We start from the raw sequence: 24227 nt of genomic DNA on the forward strand, positions 1-24227 counted from the left end.
AATGCAGTTTATTTGAGCGTCTGGGCGCAGAGGGCTGGAGGTGGCAAAAACCGTCCACCCCAGGAAGGGGAGAGCGGTGGGTTTACAGAGGGTTTTTCTGGGGGGAGTGACTGGACCGGAACAGCCGCCTGTAAGAAATTCTTTTTCCAACCACCAGCTCCTGGGACCCCTGCCCAGTGACACCCGCCCTGCAGCTCCTGCCCGGCTGTCCCCGTCAGGAGGGAGAGGGAGGGACAGACTCGTCCTTATGGGGGGGGACGCAAGCCCCCCTTTTGCCTTCCATTCCTCTACCTCCCCGAGGTCTGGCACAGGCCACTCGCTAATGACCACCTGTCCCAGGCCCACCTGCTACGGCCACAGTGGCGGGGTGGGCGTCACCAATCCTCTGGGCACCCGCAGGACCCCACGGATCCATCCTTCTCACTGTTCAACCACTTCCAAAGAGCAAAACCTTTGTACTTGGTCGGAATCCATCAGAGCAGGTTCAGTCTCTGAAGACGAAGTGACTTGTGTTCCGTTGTGCTCGTGCACATGACAAAAGGCGGAAGGAATTGCTCGTTTATCCCGAACAAAACCAGGCAGTGCGTGTGACAAGTGCCAGGGAGGCTGACTGAGACCCTCCCGCAGTTCGGAGAAACCAAGGCAGAGGCGCCAGCTCGAACCGCGCTCTCCGGCCAGGCTCCCACCTGCGCCGCGAACTACAATACGGGTCAGAGGGGCACGGACAGGATCGGCGTCCGCAAACACTACCGAGGCGGGAAGCCCCCTCTGTGCGCCCCGCCGCGGCCCCCTCGGAAGCCGCCCCTCTCCCCGCGGAAGTTAGACCGATTTCGTTCCCGGCCGCGGCCGGCAGAAGTCCCACCTCTGCCCCCGCCTCTGGGGGCTCCGCCTCCGCGGTCGGATTTGGACTTGGGAGGCGGGGATTTGGGGCGCAGCCTCTCGATCTCCTCCGTGCACCCCGTCAAGTAGGAGTTCGGGGCGCTGAAGTAGGACGCGTACGTCTCCGCGTTGTAGTTGCTGTTCGTCAGCGTGGGTCCCACCGTGAGCCAGCCTGAAACGCAGGGAAAGAGATGATCCTTTTTATTTGCGAGTCTCTCTTATCTTAGATCCTGCAGGACTCGTGCAAATCCCCAATGCGCCCTTAGAGACGTCCCCGTCGCTCAGCCAACGCTGATCTCTTTTGCAGAACGCACGGCACTTACTCTCCGTCATGTTTTAAAGATGTCACGTGTACGTACGTCTCTTATTTCTCCTCCTAGATTGTAACGTTTGTAGTATGTCCTCCTCACTGTCCCCCATCCATGTTCTCTTAGTATCTTTTGTGAGCAAAGTACTTAGAAAAAAATATTATCCACTCATTACACTGAGCTTGGGCCCAGGGAAAATTTATTAAATTATATATAATCTTCCTACTTATGGAAATGGTACCATCGTTTTCTAGTGAAAATCTTGGAACGCACTTTTGCTCTATTCTTCCCAACCACAAAATATTCTCAGCTGGTAAGTCCTAGAAACTCAACCACGGCCACGTTGTCCCTCATCGTCCCCATCTTTCCATTTCTCCCGCCACCCTCACACTTAGACCCTTACTGTTCTACCAGGCCAGCCCCGACCACACCACACACATGTGACAGACACACATATACGCCGTCATGATCTCCCAACCTCGAGTTTCTCTTCCCTCTAAAAGTGAAAAGTCTAAAGCGAAGCTTAAGACGTCACTTCCCTGCTCAAGAACATTCTAGGGCTTTACACAAAGCCCAGATTCCTAAGTATGGACTCTACGATCTTGAACTAACTTTCCAATCACATCCCTCCTTAATGCTTTCCATGAACCTTCGTTTAGGTAAAACAACGAACTACTACAGTGGCTGCTTCCTACTAACCTCTACTTTTGTGCCCGTATTTTTTTCTTTTCTATCCAGCCAACCTGTTAAAAACCTCACCCTTCAGCATCCAATTCAAATATACTTTTTACATGAAATGTAAAATCATTTCTCTTTTCTCAGAATTTCCATTGCATGTTATCCTTCTATAGGTAAAAAGGTATTTTTGTCAATTACATTGCTAGATAACTTTGCTTATAATAAGGATATTTTCTGATTGATTAAACTGTATCTGGAACATGAGGAACTACAAATGATAAATACCCAATAGAGACACCACGCTTTGGAATTCCTGGGGTGTCGTGATTCTTACAACTGACATGTCCTCTGGGAAGGACCCTGGAGATATGGCTCTCGAGTGTTACCCGAGACACGAGATCCTCGGAACAGCCCAAATAATCTCTAAGAATTAGTTCTTTATATGTAAAATTAGGTATACGATATCTCTGCCCCATCATCCTCAAGGTTATTTCTTAGAATATTAGGTGCATCATATAAAATGCCATAAAATGAAAAAATATTCTACTAGGAAAACATTCTAAAACGTGGTAGATACTATTCAGCGCTGAAAAGAAACGAGCTATCGAGCCAGGAAAAGACAGGAAGGACCCTTAAATGCGTATTATTAAATGAAAGAAGTCAATCTGAAAAGGCTACCTATTGTGTGACTCCAACTATAGGACAGTCTGGAAAAGGGAACGTCAGGGAGTCAGCAAAAAGATGGAGTGATTGTGGGGGGTGGGGGGTGGGGTGAGGGGAGGAAGGGACAGGTAAGTGAAGCACAGCGGATTTTCAGGGCAGTGAAACTACTTAGAACGATACCATGACGGTGGAAACATGTCATTTTACATTGGTCTAAATTCAGAGACTGTACGACACCAAGACTGAGTCCTAACGTAAACTCCAGACGCTGGGTGATGACGCCGTGTCAGCGCTGGTTCATCAACCGTAACAAACGTCCCGTCACGGAAGGGGAGACGGATACAGACGGGGGCTGTGCGTGGGTGGGCACAGGGCTACAGGGGAAATCTCTGTTCCTTCCTCCCAATTTTGCTGTGAACCTAAAACTGCTCATATTTGAAGTACAGCAAAAAAAAAAAAAGAAAAAGAAAATAAAAGAATCAAGACTCAAATATATAACAATTTTATTTTACGCTGCAGTGTGTCCTGCTTCCTGACACCCGTGTCCCCAGGAATCAGGAGGGGAGGTCCTACCTGGTCTAATGGTACTGTCTCTTCCAAACAGGTGAAGGCGTCTTCTCCCAAGACAAAAATGCTCGATTATATGGAAGATTTCTACAGGTTTTTCTATATTGCCAATCTCAGGCTCTTCTGTGATAATTAAGTCAATGTCCACGTTGGCGTGAATGAAGTCCCCGTCGGTGCTACGCTTCACAGTCCCTTTGATGCCCATGAGGCAGTGTTCCTAAGTAACGAGAACAGACCAATTATCTCTTTTCATCAACAGTCACATTTCATAACATTTAATACTTTAAGTCCTTAATTCCAAAACAATCCTCATTGCTCCAACTCTTTGATACACAGGTCTACGGGCAAAAACATGGTGATAACCTAGGTCTCTGGGTGAGTAACGATTGCCACGTAAATAAGAAAAACAGTTTTCTCCTGTATTTTCACACCACTCAATACTTCAGAACACTTCGTTTCTGACGTCAGATGTGGGTGAGTTTGCCCACTGCTGCCCCAACACTGTGATTCCATTCGATTCCGACACTACCGATCTAGGCAGCGCAGACCCCGTGCGCAGGTCCAGAGCTTGGTCACGTCACGCTGTCCCTCACTGCAGACATCAGTCACAAGTCTATGCTGTCACTCGTGATTCTGACTGACAGGCCATAAATCAGAGGTTCCCACGACCCTCTCCTCGGGTTGGATCATTTGCTAGAGCAGCTCGTGGAATTCAGGAAAGCACTTTACTTACTACCTGTCTATTACAAAAGGATCCAACTCAGGAAGAGCCAGACAGAAGAGATGCACAGGGCATCTCTCTAGGAGAGAAGGGGTCGGGGAAGGCGAGGGGGAAGACGCAGGGGGGTTCTACGCCCTCTGCGGGCAGACCACCCTCCCAGCACCTCCACAGGTTCACTAGCCCAGAAGCGCTACAAACACCGTCCTTTTGGAATTGTACGGAAGCTTCATTACATAGGCATGATGCCAGTTCAAGAAAGATTTAATAAGAAAGACCTTCCCACCAACAGCGCCCTAAAGAGCAAAGAATAAAAACTGTTAAAACCTGAGACTAGCAGGGCAGAGTCATACGAAGCAAACGTTCTCAGGGGTTCTCATATAGGAAAAAGAAGGGAAGAAGAGAGAAATATGTCTCTAAGCCAGCCAGCAATGAGTCTTGCTGGCATCTTCTTTCTGAGCCTGGAAGGGGTCAGAGGTATCAAAAGCCCACATCTAACTTAGAAATATGGCAGTTGAGGACATACAGGAATATATATACACTCCTCTCTCCAGCACAATGGGGCTGATCTAAGATAGTGGCTAAAATATTTTAAAATTAACTTGGATGTATTCCTATAATGCTCAATGCTATTTTCACAGGTCTAAGAAAAGGACCTTCCCACCAAAATTAATTAAACAGATATAGTGATTTGGAAAAGCTTGACAGAAAATAATGAAAATTAAAAAAAAAAAAAAAAAACCAATACAGGTAATACCTTTGTTCTCTGAAAGACAGCCTTTGGATCTAAAGTCTTAGTCTTCCCAGGATTGTTTTTATTGGTTTTAATCCAACAAATGTCTTCACATCTTCTGTAACCCCACTTTCGTAAACACTAGACATAAAAGAATTAAGAAAAGAAATCCTTAAAGAAATAAACAATACTTAAAATAACCAAACAGCATTAAAAAACTTGCTAGACGTTTGAGACACTAAATTCCAAAGTGTCAAGGTAATTTTGTTTTAGCGTAAGATAGAAGAAAAGAAATGCCAGTCTACAAATACACAGCCATAATACAGAATACATATATATCTTTTGGATATTAATATAATTTATACTGCTAAATATAAAAACAGAAAGGATTACACAATATCTCACTTCTTGACTACTACCTTTCATTGTCATCAATAGATACTGGGTTTTAAATTACAAGAAAACACTCAGACCCTGTTATCACAAAATAGTCCAAAAGATAATTTGATTCCTGCCACCTCAATTTTCTATCCTCTGGCGAAGCTAAACACTGTTGAAAATTTTCTCACTGATAACTTCTTTTCAAATGACAGTTCTTTAAAATTGTATTTCTATATTTAATACTAACAACTACAAAAAGTTCTGACTTAAATTATTACGTATATCTTATTGGGTAATATTATACTTTCATTTTATAAAATCTAGAAAGTAGCGATGTGAATTTTAGTGTTCTAGAACCTGTTATACATAAACATACAACAACTACCTAACCCATTGCTCAGTGGCATTTTGACGGCCTAACATCCGCAGGTACTGGCTTGGTGCTAGGAATAAAAACATGAACAAGACACAGTTCCTACCCCAAAGTCAACTTAAGAGTAAACTAGGGGAAAGTAAGTAAATTGTACAGTTCAATATTATTAGTACTCTGATCAAGTACATATAAAGACACATTGGTATATGTGCACTACCTAGGGAACGGACATGCCTGGAGCTCTGACTTGGGGGGAAAGGCGGTACATGGGCAACGTATGTAACCTGCAATTCTGCATCCCCCATAACAATCAGATGAAATAAAAAAATAAATAAATAAATAAATAAAATAAATTTCAACCACAAAAAAATAAATAAATAAATAAAGACATATTGGAACATAAAACATATATACACTTTTCAGGAATGCTTATCATGTAAAGTGAGATATACCTCAAAATGAAAACTTAAGATTTTAATTTTAAAATCTCAAAGATCAAGACCAATATCTATTCCTGTCACTAAATATTTGTTTAGCACAGGGTGTTCATTAAACATTAATGTTCACTAACATTAACATCAGGCCATTAACAATGGCCTAAATCCTACATCCTCTAATCTACTAATTTGTCAAAAGCTCAAGAGTATTCCTCATGCTGAATTATTTTTATAAGCATTTTTGGCCAAACTCTGCCTTCACTAATTAAACTGCTATATAAACAAGTAAGATAAAAACCTCCTGATTATTTTCAACCTAATTCAGGTGGTGGGAGGAAAGACCAAAGTCAGACGTTAGAGCCCAAAAAGGTAAATACCAATATACCTATTAACACATACAGTGTGTTTCTTTCTCTCTTGCTTTTCCATTGCATCTTGGGGAACCACCACCAAAAAAAATGGGGATACCCAATTAAAACACAGTCACAGTCTTACCCTTGAAGTTAATAAATGACAGAAGCAATGATGTAACCCAACAGCCTCAAACTCGCTATTTTTATAAAAGATATAAAGTAACGGTAGAATTTCAGAATTTGGATACAATTTTATCTCAATATAATCCTGCTTACTCACATAACCCTTAAATTTTTCACCTGTCAAATGAACACCTACCCCAATGAGCACGATTAAATGAGCTCACTTGCTGTGTAACAAGTAATATGTCATAAAGATGTAAAGTACTGTCCAATAACACATGAGGAACCTGAGACCCACAAGATTAAGTACCTTTTCGCCCAGTCTCACAGTTGAATTGTAGCTGAATTGAAACCAAAACTGAAGACTCTTGATACCTACGCATAATACTCTTATTATTCTTGGTTAAAACAGCATGTTATTTTGTTTCCTTTTCACAAAATATTCCAATAAAAAAAAAAAAAGAAAAGCTCTGAAATACAATTCAATATAAGATACCTAAAATAAGTTTGGGTGTGATAACTTCTTACTCTCATTCATGCAATCAAACTACATGTTCCATACGCCATGTTACTTTTCCAATTTGATTTGACTTCCATTTGGAATTCAGGTGTCCATGCTATTCAGAATAACACTTTTTAGCTACTCATAAAGAGCAGTAAGTGACACAAGCAGCTCATTTTTAAGCTCATTGGGAGTTCCAAATCTCTAAACTGTTTTCTTCCTGCAGTTGTAATAAATTATATTTTGAAAGGGCCACATTCATCCCAATGCTAGTTAGCTGACTTAGGGGTCCTGTCTCTCTTACACTCTTTTCCCAACATTTCTTCCTTCTGAACATTTTAGAAACTATTCAAGAAAGAGAAGACAAAATAACAATCTTCCAACTTCTTATGCAAAATGTTACTACTTTTTTTTCTTATGAACTTAAAATTCCACTTAAACAGCAGCTTACCACTCTTCCGAGGTCCAAGCCCTCCCCAGAACCGCACCAGAGAAAAATAAAGGACCGCGGCGCTGCGATCTCGTCAATCTCTAACTTCATGATCTGGAAGACACAGAAACAATATTGCATAAGAGTCATTTGTTTCCCTTTTATCCTGAATCCGAAAGAACCACCACTGGAATTTATCAGGATTCTCAGTAGATGTGTTCTCTAAATGTACTGATTTCCATTAGGAAATATAATGGAAAATAAAATTTATTTAAAATTGCTTGTTCTACTGCTGCTTTATTATTTTATACACATACATACATAAATACACTTGCCTTTATATGGAAAGAGCTTATAGGAAACCATATTCATAGAATTATGGAATCTTACAGATGGAACTTGAGAGAGATTCTACAGCAATGTTATCAAAAAAGAATGGAGAGAAGTCCAAGGTTAGGGGTAAAATTAAAATGAAATATAATAAATGTTTGGGGAAGACTGTGGTTTCCAGGATCTACAGAACAGTTTTCAATAAATCAATATACATATTTCCTTATGATAACTAAGTCTGAAATGCCAAAAAAAATAATGAAGTATTCTCTTTTGACACTGTCATTCTAAAAGCTAAGCGTTGGTATTCTAAATAAGTGCTTATGTCCTTAACTAAAACACATTAACCACTACTGACTCTCTAATGTGGAAAAGAATACTTATGAAACCCACATTTCTTATTTACATTTTATTTATTACATTAACTACTGGTATGTTCTTTAGGATATCACACAAACGGTAAGAGCTTAGGGCTCTGGGACTGTATAATATTTTTCTTTTTTTCTTTTTTTTTTTTTTTGAGACAGAGTCTCACTTTGTTGCCCAGGCTAGAGTGAGTGCCGTGGCGTCAGCCTAGCTCACAGCAACCTCAAACTCCTGGGCTCAAGCAATCCTCCTGCCTCAGCCTCCCGAGTAGCTGGGACTACAGGCATGTGCCACTATGCCCGGCTAATTTTTCCATATATATTTTTAGTTGTCCATATAATTTCTTTCTATTTTAGTAGAGACGGGGTCTCGCTCTTGCTCAGGCTGGTCTCGAACTCCTGACCTTGAGCGATCTACCCGCCTCGGCCTCCCAGAGTGCTAGGATTACAGGCGTGAGCCACCGCGCCCGGCCATGTATAATATTTTTCAATATGCCAGTCAGAGCTGAAGTTCAGTGAAAATAAACTGTATTCAAGAATTTGCACATAAAATGTAATTTCCTTATTTCAAAAACTCTATTAGTTTGTCATATATAATTGAAGCTCTGTGTCTTTACTGACCTAACCTCAGGTTGGCTAGAGAAAACAAGGTTCAACCTAACAATTAACTACAGACTTAATAAGATCCATTGTTTAAATTTTCCTTTCTTTTAACCAGACAAAAATGACTATTGTTAATACTCAATTTTGTGAGGATAGGGTAAACTAAACATTTTTAAACACTGCTGGAAGGAATGTAAATTTGTACAGCCTGTCTAGAAAACTTCTCTGCAATTAATATCAAGAACGTTAAGTCTTTAATCTTAAAATTTAAGAACACTATATTCTGTATACATTTCTCATTTTTCAACAATAAGCACAGATAACAGTTATAAATAGGGGAGGTGAAAATTTTTTTTAAGTTATGTAAGATCCATAAAAAAGTAAATAGAAGTTCTAGGATTATTAAAGCTAACAGGAAAAGCTTCAAGGAGGAAAAACTGGAGGTAAATCTTGAAAAATAAGTATTACTAAGAATAGTAACTACCATTGGTGCAGAAAGTCATAAGCGAGGACTCAAAGCGGTTTCCTAGGAAACATCAGTGTCACAGTTTCCCTTTCTTCACCCTTCCTCTCCTCTGGAAGTCAGGGTGCTCCCGACTACTCTCTCCTTGAAATTCCCCGTTTCCTTGGTTTCCATGACATTCATACTCTCCTGGTTCTCCTCAGTCACCTCTGATCCATTTTGTTTTTTTACATTTCTTTTACATGTGCACTTAAATCTATATGTTTCCCCAGGATTTACTGTCAGTCCATATTTTATCTTAATTTGAGACACAATCCCAGGACAGACTTGTCTGTTCCCGTGTGTTTAATGTGGTAATTAATCCACTAAAATCTGTATTTTGACACCAGATCTGCTTGCCCTTTGAGTTTTATAGTCCTCTTACCTCTTCCACTTGAATGTCTCCCATACACCTAAAAATCATCTTGTTCAATATCTAATCCCTCTATTCCTGCTCCTCTTCTTAAATTCACTCTCTCAGTTGGAGTAACTCGATCCATTTAACTCAAGACAGAAACCGTGAGTTACCCTTAACTCCTCCCCTCATCCCGCTCACTCAGTCCTACCAAATGTGTCTCCTACACATGACCGAATTTACCGCCTTCCTTCTATTCCTACTGTCACCCTAATTCGGGGTCCCTCCACCTCACAACTAGGTTACTGCAAGAGTCTTCTAACTGCTCTTTCTCCAGAATTCTTTCCCTCTAGGCCAGTCTCCACACACCAATCTGACCATTTTACTAAACTAGTTAAAACCCCTCAAAGACTACTGAATGTCCTCAGAATAGAAGTCCAGGCTCCTGACACACCTTCTCAAGATAGTCCCCACCTGCATCTTAACAAACTAACCTACGTACAGCCTCCCCCCCACCGACCAACCTACACCCAGCCTCCCCCCCACCGACCAACCTACATCCAGCCTCCCCCCCTAGACCAACCTACACCCAGCCTCCCCCCCACAGGCCAACCTACATCCAGCCTCCCCCCCTAGACCAACCTACACCCAGCCTCCCCCCCACCGACCAACCTACATCCAGCCTCCCCCCCTAGACCAACCTACACCCAGCCTCCCCCCCACAGACCAACCTACACCCAGCCTCCCCTCCTAGACCAACCTACACCCAGCCTCCCCCCCTAGACCAACCTACACCCAGCCTCCCCCCCACAAGCCAACCTACACCCAGCCTCCCCCCCACAGACCAACCTACACCCAGCCTCCCCCCCACAGGCCAACCTACACCCAGCCTCCCCCCCCACAGACCAACCTACACCCAGCCTCCCCCCCAGACCAACCTACACCCAGCCTCCCCCCCCAGACCAACCTACATCCAGCCTCCCCCCCACAGGCCAACCTACACCCAGCCTCCCCCCCCCACAGACCAACCTACACCCAGCCTCCCCCCCCAGACCAACCTACACCGAGCCTCCCCCCCACAGACCAACCTACACCCAGCCTCCCCCACAGACCAACCTACACCCAGCCTCCCCCACAGACCAACCTACATCCAGCCTCCCCCCCCAGACCAACCTACACCCAGCCTCCCCCACAGACCAACCTACACCCAGCCTCCCCCACAGACCAACCTACACCCAGCCTCCCCCACAGACCAACCTACATCCAGCCTCCCCCCACAGACCAACCTACACCCAGCCTCCCCCACAGACCAACCTACACCCAGCCTCCCCCACAGACCAACCTACATCCAGCCTCCCCCCCCAGACCAACCTACACCCAGCCTCCCCCCCCAGACCAACCTACATCCAGCCTCCCCCCCACAGACCAACCTACACCCAGCCTCCCCCACAGACCAACCTACACCCAGCCTCCCCCCCCAGACCAACCTACACCCAGCCTCCCCCCCCAGACCAACCTACATCCAGCCTCCCCCCCACAGACCAACCTACACCCAGCCTCCCCCCCACAGACCAACCTACACCCAGCCTCCCCCCCACAGACCAACCTACACCCAGCCTCCCCCCCACAGACCAACCTACACCCAGCCTCCCCCACAGACCAACCTACACCCAGCCTCCCCCACAGACCAACCTACACCCAGCCTCCCCCACAGACCAACCTACACCCAGCCTCTCCCCCCAGACCAACCTATACCCAGCCTCCCCCCCAGACCAACCTACATCCAGCCTCCCCCCCAGACCAACCTACATCCAGCCTCCCCCCCACAGACCAACCTACACCCAGCCTCCCCCCCACAGACCAACCTACACCCAGCCTCCCCCCCCACAGACCAACCTACACCCAGCCTCCCCCCCACAGACCAACCTACACCCAGCCTCCCCCCCACAGACCAACCTACACCCAGCCTCCCCCCCACAGACCAACCTACACCCAGCCTCCCCCCCCCAGACCAACCTACACCCAGCCTCCCCCCCCAGACCAACCTACACCCAGCCTCCCCCCCCAGACCAACCTACACCCAGCCTCCCCCCCTAGACCAACCTACACCCAGCCTCCCCCCCACAGACCAACCTACAGCCAGCCTCCCCCCCACAGACCAACCTACATCCAGCCTCCCCCCCACAGACCAACCTACACCCAGCCTCCCCCCCCAGACCAACCTACACCCAGCCTCCCCCCCCCAGACCAACCTACACCCAGCCTCCCCCCCTAGACCAACCTACACCCAGCCTCCCCCCCACAGACCAACCTACACCCAGCCTCCCCCCCACAGACCAACCTACATCCAGCCTCCCCCCCACAGACCAACCTACACCCAGCCTCCCCCCCACAGACCAACCTACACCCAGCCTCCCCCCCACAGACCAACCCACACCCAGCCTCCACCCCCACAGACCCGATACCGTGTTTGCTCCCAGCCCTTCTGTTCCTGCCAGTCCCTCCGCCTGGAATCCCCATGCCACACCTTGCCTCACCTGGCCAATGCCAGCTAATCTATTTATTTTGCTCAGGTGTCAGCCACCCTATGTTCATACGTCCCATCGTCCCAGGCTTGGTCAGCTGTCCTTATACCATCCCACACGGTCCTCCATCACTAACCAACAAAATTATAATATAATTATCGGTTCAGGCCAATGTATGGCCCATTAAACTGTGTAAGTCTTGTTAATCTTTGGCTCTCCAGTTCCCAGCACGTTGTCCAGAACAGAGCGGTACTCAATAAATTTGTTACTGATGAGTAAAACAGATATTTCATGTAACTAACTCAAATTATCAGCTTGCTTAATTTTATTTAGGAAAATATAACTTTATGGCCGGGCGCGGTGGCTCACGCCTGTAATCCTAGCACTCTGGGAGGCCGAGGCGGGCGGATCACTGGAGCTCAGGAGTTCGAGACCAGCCTGAGCAAGAGTGAGACCCCGTCTCTACTAAAAAATAGAAAGAAATTATCTGGCCAACTAAAAATATATATAGAAAAAATTAGCCGGGCATGGTGGCGCATGCCTGTAGTCCCAGCTACTCGGGAGGCTGAGGCAGCAGGATTGCTTGAGCCCAGGAGTTTGAGGTTGCTGTGAGCTAGGCTGACGCCACGGCACTCACTCTAGCCTGGGCAACAGAGCGAGACTCTGTCTCAAAAAAAAAAAAAAAAAAAAAAAAAGGAAATATAACTTTATCACAACAATTATATGGTACTGAAATTATGTGTTCATATCTCCTTTTTACCCATACTATACTATACTATAAGTTCTTTTGTTTTCCTTTGAGACAGAGTCTCGCTCTGTTGCCCGGGCTAGAGTGCTGTGGCGTCATCTCAACTCACCCCAACCTCAAACTCCTGGGCTCAAGCGATTCTCCTGCCTCAGCCTCCCGAGTAGCTGGGACTACAGGTGCAGGCACCACTATGCCCGCCTAATTTTTTCTATTTTTGGTAAAGATGGGGTCTCACACTTGCTCAGGCTGATCTTGAACTCCTGACCTCAAGCGACCTTCCCACCTTGGCCTCTCAGAGTACTAGGATTACAGCTATAAGCCACCATATCTGGCCTATAAGTTCTTTAAAGAGTAGAAATAATGATTTTTTTTTTATACACTCACACACAAACACTCAGATGTTTACTGATACCAATCAAGTGCAAAATGAGTTATAATTATTTTGTCTGCTTTGAGACTTTTCTAGCCACATATCCAAGGACTCTGAGACTGGAATTGTGAGTTTTCTACAGCCTGTTCACTGACCACTTGCTCAATTTTTGCCTCAGAAAGAAAAATCGAATTAAAGATAATGTAATATTTGTTAATGTACCTTGTACTTTGGACCTCTAGCAATATACACTATAAATCTATATTTGTAATTCCTACAAAAGTAGGGATATTTACAATCTCACTTTCTGATCAAATAAATGCATATTTATCTGAAAAATAACTAATTCATGACAACGTAGAAAGCTCCATCCTACATCATCCCACGTCCAGCACTTTTCATTAGCAGTGATGCCGGTCTCTCTGTAATACTCTTCCAAAGGGGGTTCCAGAAGAATCACGTCAAATTTGGGTGTTAGTTCTCTGATGTCAAAGGCTTCTATATCTGCTTGTAAATACCTATTGGATTAAACCATAAAATGAGTAAAAAGTTTTCAAATGCCTCCCAGATTAAATATTACCAAAAATTATTTATAAAATGATCATGAGCTAATTATTAATACTAAATGATTTTTTATGGAAGGTCTTCCTTCTTTAGTATAGACATTAAACCACCTACCTACCAGAGCTCTTGCTAAGACATGGACATAATTACACTATAAAATAAAAATCAACCTACTCCCCATGCACATCTACAATAAATTCTTCTCATCTTTACACTGAAAATTCACACTCAGATGTGAGTTTCTGAACGCCTTTCCACTGTCACCTGAACTTTCCAAGGAGTACCACATTACTTTTTTCCTCAACTGTTTAGTTATGTAAGAAAAACCATTTCACTGTAAGTTTTAAATTCCTCCTTCTAAAAAGCAGTACCTAAATATTGACATAACTTTTATTAGTTTGTTCATTAGTAAAAATGTATATATTAATAGACTTTTCACACTACCTAATATAAATTACTACTAGCCATTACTGCAGTTATTTTCACAGAGTATGAAATTATTATTTTAAATCTAAAATATTCTGCATATAAGAGAATTTTTAAACAGAATAAATACTATAGTATACTCAAACTTCCCCACGTACTGCGACTTTCTGTGGTTCTTCTAATGACTTACAGGATATATTTTATCAAATTGTTAAATGTATAAAACACTGAAAGCTAAATATGAAACATTCTCCAATTCCAAAGATTTTATACACATTTCTGAGGAAAACATTCTGTTCAGCAAAGATTAAAATGAATTACAATATTATAAATTGTTCAGAATAGTATCTCAGGATGCTATGTTATAATTAATTTTTATCCTTTATCCTTTAAGTTTTCTAAACTTTTTCCAATAAACAAATGTGATTGTAAGGAAAAAGTCACTTAAAGGTATTTTAAGCAAAGCATCAAGAATACAATAAACATGAATGATTTTTTAAGAAGACAAAAATATTTAGAGGTGCTTCAAGCAAATTACCTGAAAAGCTGAAAAAAAAAAATTAAATGAGAACCCACTGCGTATTTAGCACCAGAGTTTCAAACTAATATATTTTATTAAAGAATAGAGTAATAAAGTATGTTAATCTTATAGAGGCACTGAATTTCTTTTAAAAAGAAAAGTTACGACACATCGATACTTTAACCCTGAGTTGAGAGCGAACAGTGACTGAATAAACACTTACATAGGAGGAGTGTTAGACTTAGCTATTAACTCATCCTTTAGCCTGATGAGCTCCCTTAGCTTAGGGTATTCTTCAAATCTGTCAGCTAAACCTGAGGAGAAACAATAGGAAATTCTAAATTGCAACTCAAGTAAACTCAGTATCAGTGAATTCAAAAGTTACGAGTTTTCTCAAGGAACTAAAACAATACAAATGCCACTTTGCTCTCATGTCTTTTTTAAAAAGTTAATGTACAGCATTTTTAAACAATTCGCACCCAATGACCCTAAGCCCACATACAGGTAAAACTCAGATGTCCTAAAGCCGAGTTCAAGTCCACATACCATTTAATTTCTCATATTTATTAAGTTAAACAATCTGCTCATGGCCGGGCGTGGCGGCTCACGTCTGTAATCCTAGCAAAACTCTGGGAGGCCGAGGTGGGCGGATCGTTTGAGCTCAGGAGTTCGAGACCAGCCTGAGCAAGAGCGAGACCCCCATCTCTACTAAAAATAGAAAGAAATTATATGGACAGCTAAAAATATATATAGAAAAAAATTAGCCGGGCATGGTGGTGCATGCCTGTAGTCCCAGCTACTCGGGAGGCTGAGACAGGAGGATTCCTTGAGCTCAGGAGTTTGAGGTTGCTGTGAGCTAGGCTGACACCACGGCACTCACTCTAGCCTGGGCAACAGAGTGAGACTCTGTCTCAAAAAAAAACCAAAAACAAAAACAAAAACAAAAAAAACAATCTGCTCATGGCATCAAGTTCAACCATTCAGGAAAAGAAAAAATACTACCTTTCTTGTATGCTATTAACCCTTTTCTTTTAGCTAAAAAAAATTCCTTCTCCTAGAAAATGCAGTAACTGTTAAGATTTGTACTTAGTTTCTTGGATAGGTACGCAAAGCAGGGAAAATTAGTATTTTTTTCTATCTTTGTCACCAAATAGGAAGCATATTCATAACCATAATAACTTATGTGAACTTAACATAAAAACCAAAAGTACAAATACCAATGACTTTAATATCAAAGGGTAAAAGTGAAAGATTCTGTAAAGCTTTCTCAACCAGTGGTTGCAGATCACTCTTCCAATAAAACAAGTTTGAAGATTTTATTACAGTGAGGTTTTAACAGGGTAGAGTCAGCTTTCAATCATATACAAAACAGAAGGTACAACTTTTCCTCAGTTTATTGTAATAGTTTTCTAAGTACATTTTCTTTGCATTGGGAAAGTAAGTGTCTTAAGGGCAGAAAGATTTATATACAAATTTGGTTATAAAATTTACCATAATTTTTTATGTTACATCTAAATTTTGCTTATAAAAGCATTAAAATTAGTTTCTACTTCAAGAGTAACATTGCTTATAAGTGATAAAAAAATAAATAAATTGGGTTACATCAAAATTAAAATGTTTGTGCTGCAAAATACACTATGAAAAAAGTCACAGAACAACTTCCAGAATGGAAGAAAACTGCAAATCATCTATCGAATAAAACACTTGTACCAAAAATGTATAAACACTATATATACACACAGAGAATAAAGAACTCTTGCAATTTGATAATAAAAAGACAAAGAAAAATTTAAAGATAAACAACGTATCAGGACATTTCTCCAAAGAAGATAGTCAAAAGGCCAATGAGCATATGAAAAGATGCTCAATATCACTAACCACTAGGAAAATGCAAATCAAAACCACAATGAGATACCACTTTACACACACTGGGATGTCTGCAATAAAAAACACAGACAATAAGTGCCCAGGATGTGAAGAAATCAGAACGTAAAATAGTACAGTCACTTGGATAACAGATGGGTAAGAAGCTAACAAAGGACTACCACAGGACCCAGTAATTCCCCTCCGAGGTATACACCAAAGAGAAAAAAAAAACATATCACATAAAAACTTTTACATGAATATTCATAACAGCATTGTTTGTAAAAGCCAAAAAGTACAAACAATCCAGATGAATAAACAAAGTGTGATATATATAGACATTTATATACACACAATGGAATATTACTTGGCAATAAAAAGAAATAAAGTACTGACACATACTATAACATCAATGATGTTAAAAATTTAAATGAAAGAAAATGTAGTAACTGTTAAGATTTGTACTTAGTTTCTTGGATAGGTATCCAAAGCAGGGAAAATCAGTATTTTTTTCTATCTTTGTCACCGAATAAGAAGCATATTCATAACCATAATAAATTATGTGAGCTTAACATAAAAACCAAAAGTACAAATACCAATGACTTTAATATCAAAAATATTAAATGAAAAATGTTAAATAAAAGAAGATCATCACCAGTCACCAAACACCACATATTACACGATTTCATTTACATGAAATGGCTAAAATACACAAGTTTATTGAGACAGAAAGTAGATTAGTGGTTACTTAATGCTGGGGGGCAAATGAGGGAGGGAACAGGGACTGACTGCTAATGGGTATGGGGCTTCCTTAGAGGAGATGCAGAAGTTAGAAAATAGATTGTGGGCCGGGCGCGGTGGCTCACGCCTGTAATCCTAGCACTCTGGGAGGCCGAGGTGGGAGGATCGCTCAAGGTCAGGAGTTCGAGACCAGCCTGAGCAAGAGCGAGACCCCGTCTCTACTAAAAATAAAAAGAAATTATATGGACAGCTAAAAATATATATATATATATAAAAAATTAGCCAGGCATGGTGACACATGCCTGTAGTCCCAGCTACTCGGGAGGCTGAGGCAGGAGGATCGCTTGAGCCCAGGAGTCTGAAGTTGCTGTGAGCGAGGCTGACGCCACGGCACTCTAGCCCAGGCAACAGAGAGAGACTCTGTCTCAAAAAAAAAAAAAAGAAAAAGAAAATAGATTGTGGTAGTGTCTGCACAACTCCTGTGGATACACTAAAAAACAGTGAATTATATTCTTTAAATGGATGAATTGCATGCTCTCAATAAAGCTATCTAAAATGCAGAACCAATGTGGAATCTGCCCCACAAATGGGAAAAAAAAACAACAACATTGCTTGTGGAAAAGGAAGGTGTACTAGAAGGAGGCACTGAGAACAGAAAGAGGAAGTCAAGCTAGGAAGAATAATTTTGTCAGAAATAACCCACAAATGGATAAATTGCATGCATGTCATTGAGAGTTAGCAATAGCCTATTCCAAATAAATCTGACATACCTACATCCCTGATGAAATTCTGAGGCCTGTGTCCAGTGTCTACAAAATGTTGGCAGTAATCATTGTGAGGATTTAAACTCTGTGTTCCCTAAGGAAAAAGTCAAAATTAAATTAATAGCATGCACTCTGATGGCAGAAACACCAAGTTTGTACTTTGTTTTTTATCATGGGGTCAGACAAAATATAATCAATTGATAGATTAAAAAGTGATATTTGAAAACACAAGTAAAATGATAGTATTACTCTTCAGTAGCTACTGACATTAATATACTATTATCGCATACTAAATAGCCAAATATCAGAAAAAAAATCTCATGAATAATTTTAGTTGATCTTTATTTTAAATAATAATCCCTAAACAATTGAAAAAAATCTTAAAGACAAACAGGTATTTAAAATCTTTTCAGGCACAGAGCTTAAATGTGGAAAGTTACAAGATTAAAAATTCTCTACCTTAAGAAAAGTACTAGAATCTTTATAAATCTCTTCTTCATATGGCAAATTTTCTTCTTCCTGTTGCATTTCTAGTTCATCCTTGAAAAAGGAAGATTAAGTAAACATTTTATGTACCAAGACTATTTCTCTAATGATCACATCTTGATTAAGACTCAACATAAATATTTTATGTCCTTAAGATATAATGTTTCTAATTAGCATTAAACATTACAGCTTTTGCTTTCTCATCATTAGATCTAACTAGTTGATTATCTTCAAAATAAAAAAAATAATTTCCTCGTGACTATTATGAATAGCAATTACCTACAACTACTAATGTTTTGTTGACTAAACATAGTATTATCTCATATATACTATAATATGAGAATTTAGCTTAAGTCATGAAAGATATGACCACCAATGGGGCAATTTTATTTCTATCAGATTGAATCATATGCAAATGCTGCACTTATAGGTCAAAAAATTAGAGTATCAGCAATTGTATATTGCTGATTACACCCAATATATTGATGATTACACCCAAAATAATCACAAATATTTAAGTTACATATTAGCATACATCAAAATGCAACAAAGATAGTATTCATGAAATTAGGTATCATGTTATTGAAATTCCTAGAGATTTACTGTAACTATGCATTCTCTTCACTATTAAATATAGTTATGCAACAATTTACTTAAAAAAATGAAAAAAGGTTTTTCACCCATACTTTTTTTCAACTAAATATTGCAGTGTAAGTTTAGATATTGGGTTTTCCTTGGGCCTCTTTCAAAAATGGTTCTATACTGCTGTCTGGCCCAGGAGTTCTCAAGATATTTTAACTGTACCACCCCATATTGTTAACATGGAATAATACAATTCAAAAAAAGACTGCTGCAGCTTCTTGAAATCTGATCCAATAACCCAAAGTTTCTGACACACTTACCTCCTCACACTTCTTTAAGAATATTATTGCCTAGTGCTTGCCGGGCATTACACTAAGTACGTTACATACATAACCTAATTTAATCCATACAACTCTTGCACTAAAACGAGGAAACTAACAAGAAAGGTCTTTATTTAACTGATGACAACATATGCCACTAATAATTATTTTAGCACATCTCAAAATTCAGTTTTCCATCAGATTTGGATATGAAACTATTATAAGGATTTATTTTTTCTTGACAGTAAAACTCTCTACTTGCCTTATATTCTTCCATTTTGTCTTCATCTGTCTCTCCTTCATCCAAATACTTACGCTTTGCATTTGGAGCAGAGGTATCATAGGAAGCCCTGAAAATTAAAAAGGAAATATCACACACAAATATATATACATATATATATATGAGATGTATAAATGCATTTATTAATATTAAAAAACAAGTGATTAAAAACAGAACCAGGCAAATTTTTCCTGATTAAACATTAGGTATTTACTCAGTTTATATATCATCCAAATATTCAAATATTCCCACAATATGATTGATAATTCTTTATTTTCAAGAGAAAGCAAGCAAATTAGAAAATAAAGTGTTATAACGGAGGTATTGCAAAAAGAAACTTCTATATTATGCATCATTTTAACGTGTCTTGACCAAGACTGATGTTGAAATTGATCACAGATATTCTGAAATGCTTTCTAAACCATCAAACAAATACCACTTTTACGGTAAAGTATACTTTCCTTTATAAAAATTTTAAAAATATAGTTACTTACAGTATATATGTTAGTCTAAAAGTCCATTTCCTACTTTATAAATGAGAACTTACCATATTCAGAAAATATTTCATAATTCACGAATTGGCAATAAAAACCAATGTTTCTAAAATCTTTATTTTGATGCTTTTCATAAAAACACTCTGCATACCTAGAGTTGTTTATTAAACAATGATCCTTTCACAGTATTAACATGTCACTAAAAAAAAAAAAATTGCTTGACTGACCTGCAAGTTTCTCTTGTTTCAGCGATTTCTCTCTGTTCATCTTTGCTATTTAACACGGCACCAATGCTGTCGGCACTTTCAGCTCCCAACTGGGAAAAGGCAAAAGCCAAAAATTACATCACAATACATTGGACAGCCTTTCTAGGCATTTGTAGAAGCATTTAATATACCAAGCATTAAAAAAAAAAAAAAACCCCAAAATCATACAACAAACAAATGGGTTAATAGCTTATAGGACAAACTGGAAAAAACGTGAAACAAAATCATGTTAATTAAGAATGATTTTGTCTGGGAGGCCGAGGTGGGTGGATCGTTTGAGCTCAGGAGTTCGAGACCAGCCTGAGCAAGAGCGAGACCCCATCTCTACTAAAAATAGAAAGAAATTATATGGAAAGCTAAAAATATATATAGAAAAAATTAGCCGGGCATGGTGGTGCATGCCTGTAGTCCCAGCTACTCGGGAGGCTGAGGCAGGAGGATCCCTTGAGCCCAGGAGCTTGAGGTTGCTGTGAGCTAGGCTGACGCCACGGCACTCACTCTAGCCTGGGCAACAGAGAGAGACTCTGTCTCAAAAAAAAAAAAAAATGATTTTGACAGCAGAAAAAGCATTTTATACTTTCAGTCATATAGACACTCCTTGATTTATGATGGGGTTAAGCCCCAATAAATCCATCCTAAGTTGAAAATAAATGCATTTAAAATAAATGTTGAAAGTGTGGCTTCAACTTAAAATATTTTCAATATTTTGATATTGATATTTTCAATATCAATAACTTATGACGGATTTATTGGAACATAACCCCATAGTAAGTTGAGGAGCATATTGAATGCATGTGGTTTCTGCACCATGACAAAGTCAAAAAATCATTAAGTTGAACCACTGTAAGTCAGGGGCCATCTGTATTTGAAAATAAAACACTTAACTTTAGCCAATTTCCTACTTTTCAAGCAAATAGTAAAACACAACTTTAGGTTGAGCATCCTAAATCTGACAATCCAAAATCCAATATGCTCTAAAATCCAAAATTATCTGAGCACTGACATGATGCTCAAAGGAAATGGTCATTGGAGCATCTCAAATGTCAGATTTTTGGATTTGGAATGCTCAACTGGTAAGCACAATGCAAACATTTCAAAACCTGAAAAAAACTGAAACCCGAAACCTCCTAGCATTTCGGAACAGAGATACTCAACCTGTAGTAGCAATAACCAAAAAAGGCAGCGAACACAGTTTTTATACAGGGTTCTAGGTACGACATTAAACACTTCATATGCACTGGCTCATATACTGTACCTTATTTATTGCACGCTCTAATAAAAATCTATCCAGTTTTATGAAAGCTAAGTCTTTACAATTATAGGCACAACGCTGAACTTTATACCTTAAAAATGGCAACGTAAATTCTTTGAGCGTAATTTCTTCATCTATAAAAACACACACAGATAGCGTCGGACTGTAGAACAAAGATAACTTACGTAAAAGGCTTAGCAAAGTCTGACACATAATTAGAAGGGACTTCGTAAGTGGCAGCTGTTACTAAATTTTACGCACTTTGTAAGCTCCCTGAGGGTAGGGACTACCTATTACCCACTGTTCATTTGCCAACGCCTAATAGAGCCTCTGGCATTTGCTGAGTGTAAAACCTTCAACAATTGCTCCAATACATTTTTTCAGTAAAATAGAGGTTTGAGTTCAAAATTAAGGAGAAAACACCTTATGTGGTGGCAACAAGACCTACTGAACATTTTTAAAGGTAACATGTCAAAAGAAACCGGGGGAAAAAGAAGAGTTAGAAAGGACACCTGATTTGTGCAAGATCATAAAGCCAGAGCACAGATCTGACTCCAAATTCCCACCTTTTTAACAGTATGCCACAAATCTGTTCATGAGATCCTAAAGGAAGATGGGCTTCAGATTTCCATTCATTAAACCCAAGTATTTATTACTGAAAAATAACATCAAAATGCCTCATTACAGCCCATCACTTGTACTGATTTGAACAGGGGAATGGAAAACAAAGCCTCTGATTTTTAAGAAGACCATGTACGGTGTGTATTCTCTGCGTGGACTCCACTAATCAGCAAGCGTTAACTCATACACAAAAAGCAGTGAAGGAGGACGGTTTAGAAGACAAGCTTTGGATGGGCTCAATTTCCTGGCCGAGAGGTGAGTGACCGGGGGTAAAATTACTTAACTTCTGGAGCTTGTTGCATTATTTGACAATCAAACCAATTTAAGGTGGTTATTGTGACCGATACAGAGTAAGATTTCAGATATGAGCTGTGGATGAGGACAGAGACACCGGGCATAAATGCGTGCATCATGTGCAGAATCTAAAGTTTACACTCAGGTATCTTTAGACACGATCCCAAGAAATGATGTAACCTTATTTCACAATGAAGCCACAATCTCAAGACTCTGGTGCAGGGCCGCGCGCGGTGGCTCACGCCTGTAATCCTAGCACTCTGGGAGGCCGAGGTGGGCGGATCGTTTGTGCTCAGGAGTTCCAGACCAGCCTGAGCAAGAGCGAGACCCCATCTCTACTAAAAATAGAAAGAAATTATATGGACAGCTAAAAATATATATAGAAAAAATTAGCCGGGCATGGTGTTGCATGCCTGTAGTCCCAGCTACTCGGGAGGCTGAGACAGGAGGATCGCTTGAGCTCAGGAGTTTGAGGTTGCTGTGAGCTAGGCTGACGCCACGGCACTCACTCTAGCCTGGGCAACAGAGTGAGACTCTGTCTCAAAAAAAAAAAAAAGGACTCTGGTGCAGATGAGAAGGAAGGACAAGGCACGGAAGGACATTTAAATAGCGAAGACAAATTTAGGGGGTAACGAGCCACCCATCCCAGCGTGACCGGCAGGGATTTATCTGCAAAGACCGAAGCTCGGCCTCCCCGCCGGCGAGCACCGCGCCCGCCGGGCATCCCCACCCGAGTCGCCGAAGACCAGTCGTGGGCATTCGGTTCAGCATCACCGCGAACCAGGCAGGGACCGGGGAAAACTCGGGGCACCGCAGGACGTGAGAACTAGAAGCAGAGACCCGAGAACCTGGGGTCGCAGGACCCGGAAGGCCCAGACCGCGGCGGGCGGGGAGGAGACAGAAAGAGGAGGGGGAGGGGAGGCCGCGCACGCGCACTCTCGGTCCCGCCCCCCATTGGCCGCCGCGGACCTGCTGCGCGAGGAGCTGCCGCCGTAACTTCTGCCGCTCCCGGATCTCCTGCAAGCGGCTGTCCATGGCCCAGCTCCTCTTTCTCGCGACCCCAAATACGTGTCAATCGCGAGTGACACCGCCCCTCCCGGCCCAATCTTTCTTCGGAATCTGTGACACACACGCTGCACCGGCAGCTTCTGGCGGCGAGTGGGCCCCGCGCTTTCCTCAGCAGGGATTTCCGGCGCGGCCGGAACTGGCTCGGCCCGGACCGGAAGCCCCGCCTAGTCCGGGGCGCCGCGATTTGGCGCCGCTAGGAAGGGCCGGGAGCGGGATGCTGCGGCGATGGAGGGGTCGTCGGCCGCCCCGAGACTCGGTGGTCGGGGCCGGCCCCACCCTTCTCACCTCTGCTTCCCGGGATGTCAGGCCCCCTTGGTGCCTCCCGGTGTCTCTAAGGTGTTGGTTCCCTTTTCCATCAGTTCCCCAGTCGCCGGCCCTGACGTTTACCGAGACCCCGGACTAGGCTCGAACCCGGCCTCCCGCTCACCGGCCGAGTGGCCTTGTCTGCTTAACCACGGAAGTGAGCCTCAGTTTCCGCCTCTGTAAAATGGGCAAAATAAGAGTGCCTGCCTCAGAGGTGTAAAAATTAAAAAGAATAAGCAGCACTGGCACATAGCGCCAAGCAAGTGTTTATTATTAAAATTTTTATTATTAGTTTTCTTTTCCACCGGGGAACAACCTCTGCATCTGCCCGGATCCTCTCCACGCCCCACTGGCCCCTCAGATGTCTCCTATTTTAGCAAAATGCATTTTATGGATTCTTTCCTTCCCATTCCCCCAATGGGTGATAGTTGAGTGGGTCT

At 41.7% G+C, this 24227-nt stretch overlaps 1 protein-coding gene across 1 annotated transcript; it reads right to left on the reverse strand.

Moving 5' to 3' along the window:
- METTL14 (methyltransferase 14, N6-adenosine-methyltransferase non-catalytic subunit) lies at positions 1-23581 on the reverse strand. Its single transcript, XM_069459078.1, has 11 exons — positions 23386-23581; positions 20211-20299; positions 19472-19559; positions 18281-18361; positions 17828-17915; positions 14677-14767; positions 13320-13461; positions 7167-7259; positions 4571-4687; positions 3102-3312; positions 1-1051 (listed from the first exon to the last, which is right to left on the reverse strand). The coding sequence occupies exons 1-11, from the start codon at positions 23449-23451 to the stop codon at positions 747-749; spliced, it is 1371 nt and encodes a 456-aa protein (XP_069315179.1). The 5' UTR covers positions 23452-23581; the 3' UTR covers positions 1-746.
- Positions 23582-24227: the final 646 nt, after the last annotated feature.

The sequence above is a fragment of the Eulemur rufifrons genome, chromosome 26 (genome assembly GCF_041146395.1).
Source record: "Eulemur rufifrons isolate Redbay chromosome 26, OSU_ERuf_1, whole genome shotgun sequence".
Taxonomy (NCBI): Eukaryota; Metazoa; Chordata; class Mammalia; order Primates; family Lemuridae; genus Eulemur; species Eulemur rufifrons.

Coding starts and splice junctions, on each gene's coding strand:
- METTL14 (XM_069459078.1), bottom strand. CDS start 23,451: ATGGACAGCCGCTTGCAGGAGATCCGGGAGCGGCAGAAGTTACGGCGG. Junction 3,313..4,570: donor CTGTCTTTCAGAGAACAAAG/GTATTACCTGTA, acceptor CTCGTTACTTAG/GAACACTGCCTCATGGGCAT. Junction 1,052..3,101: donor AGACAGTACCATTAGACCAG/GTAGGACCTCCC, acceptor CCTGCGTTTCAG/GCTGGCTCACGGTGGGACCC.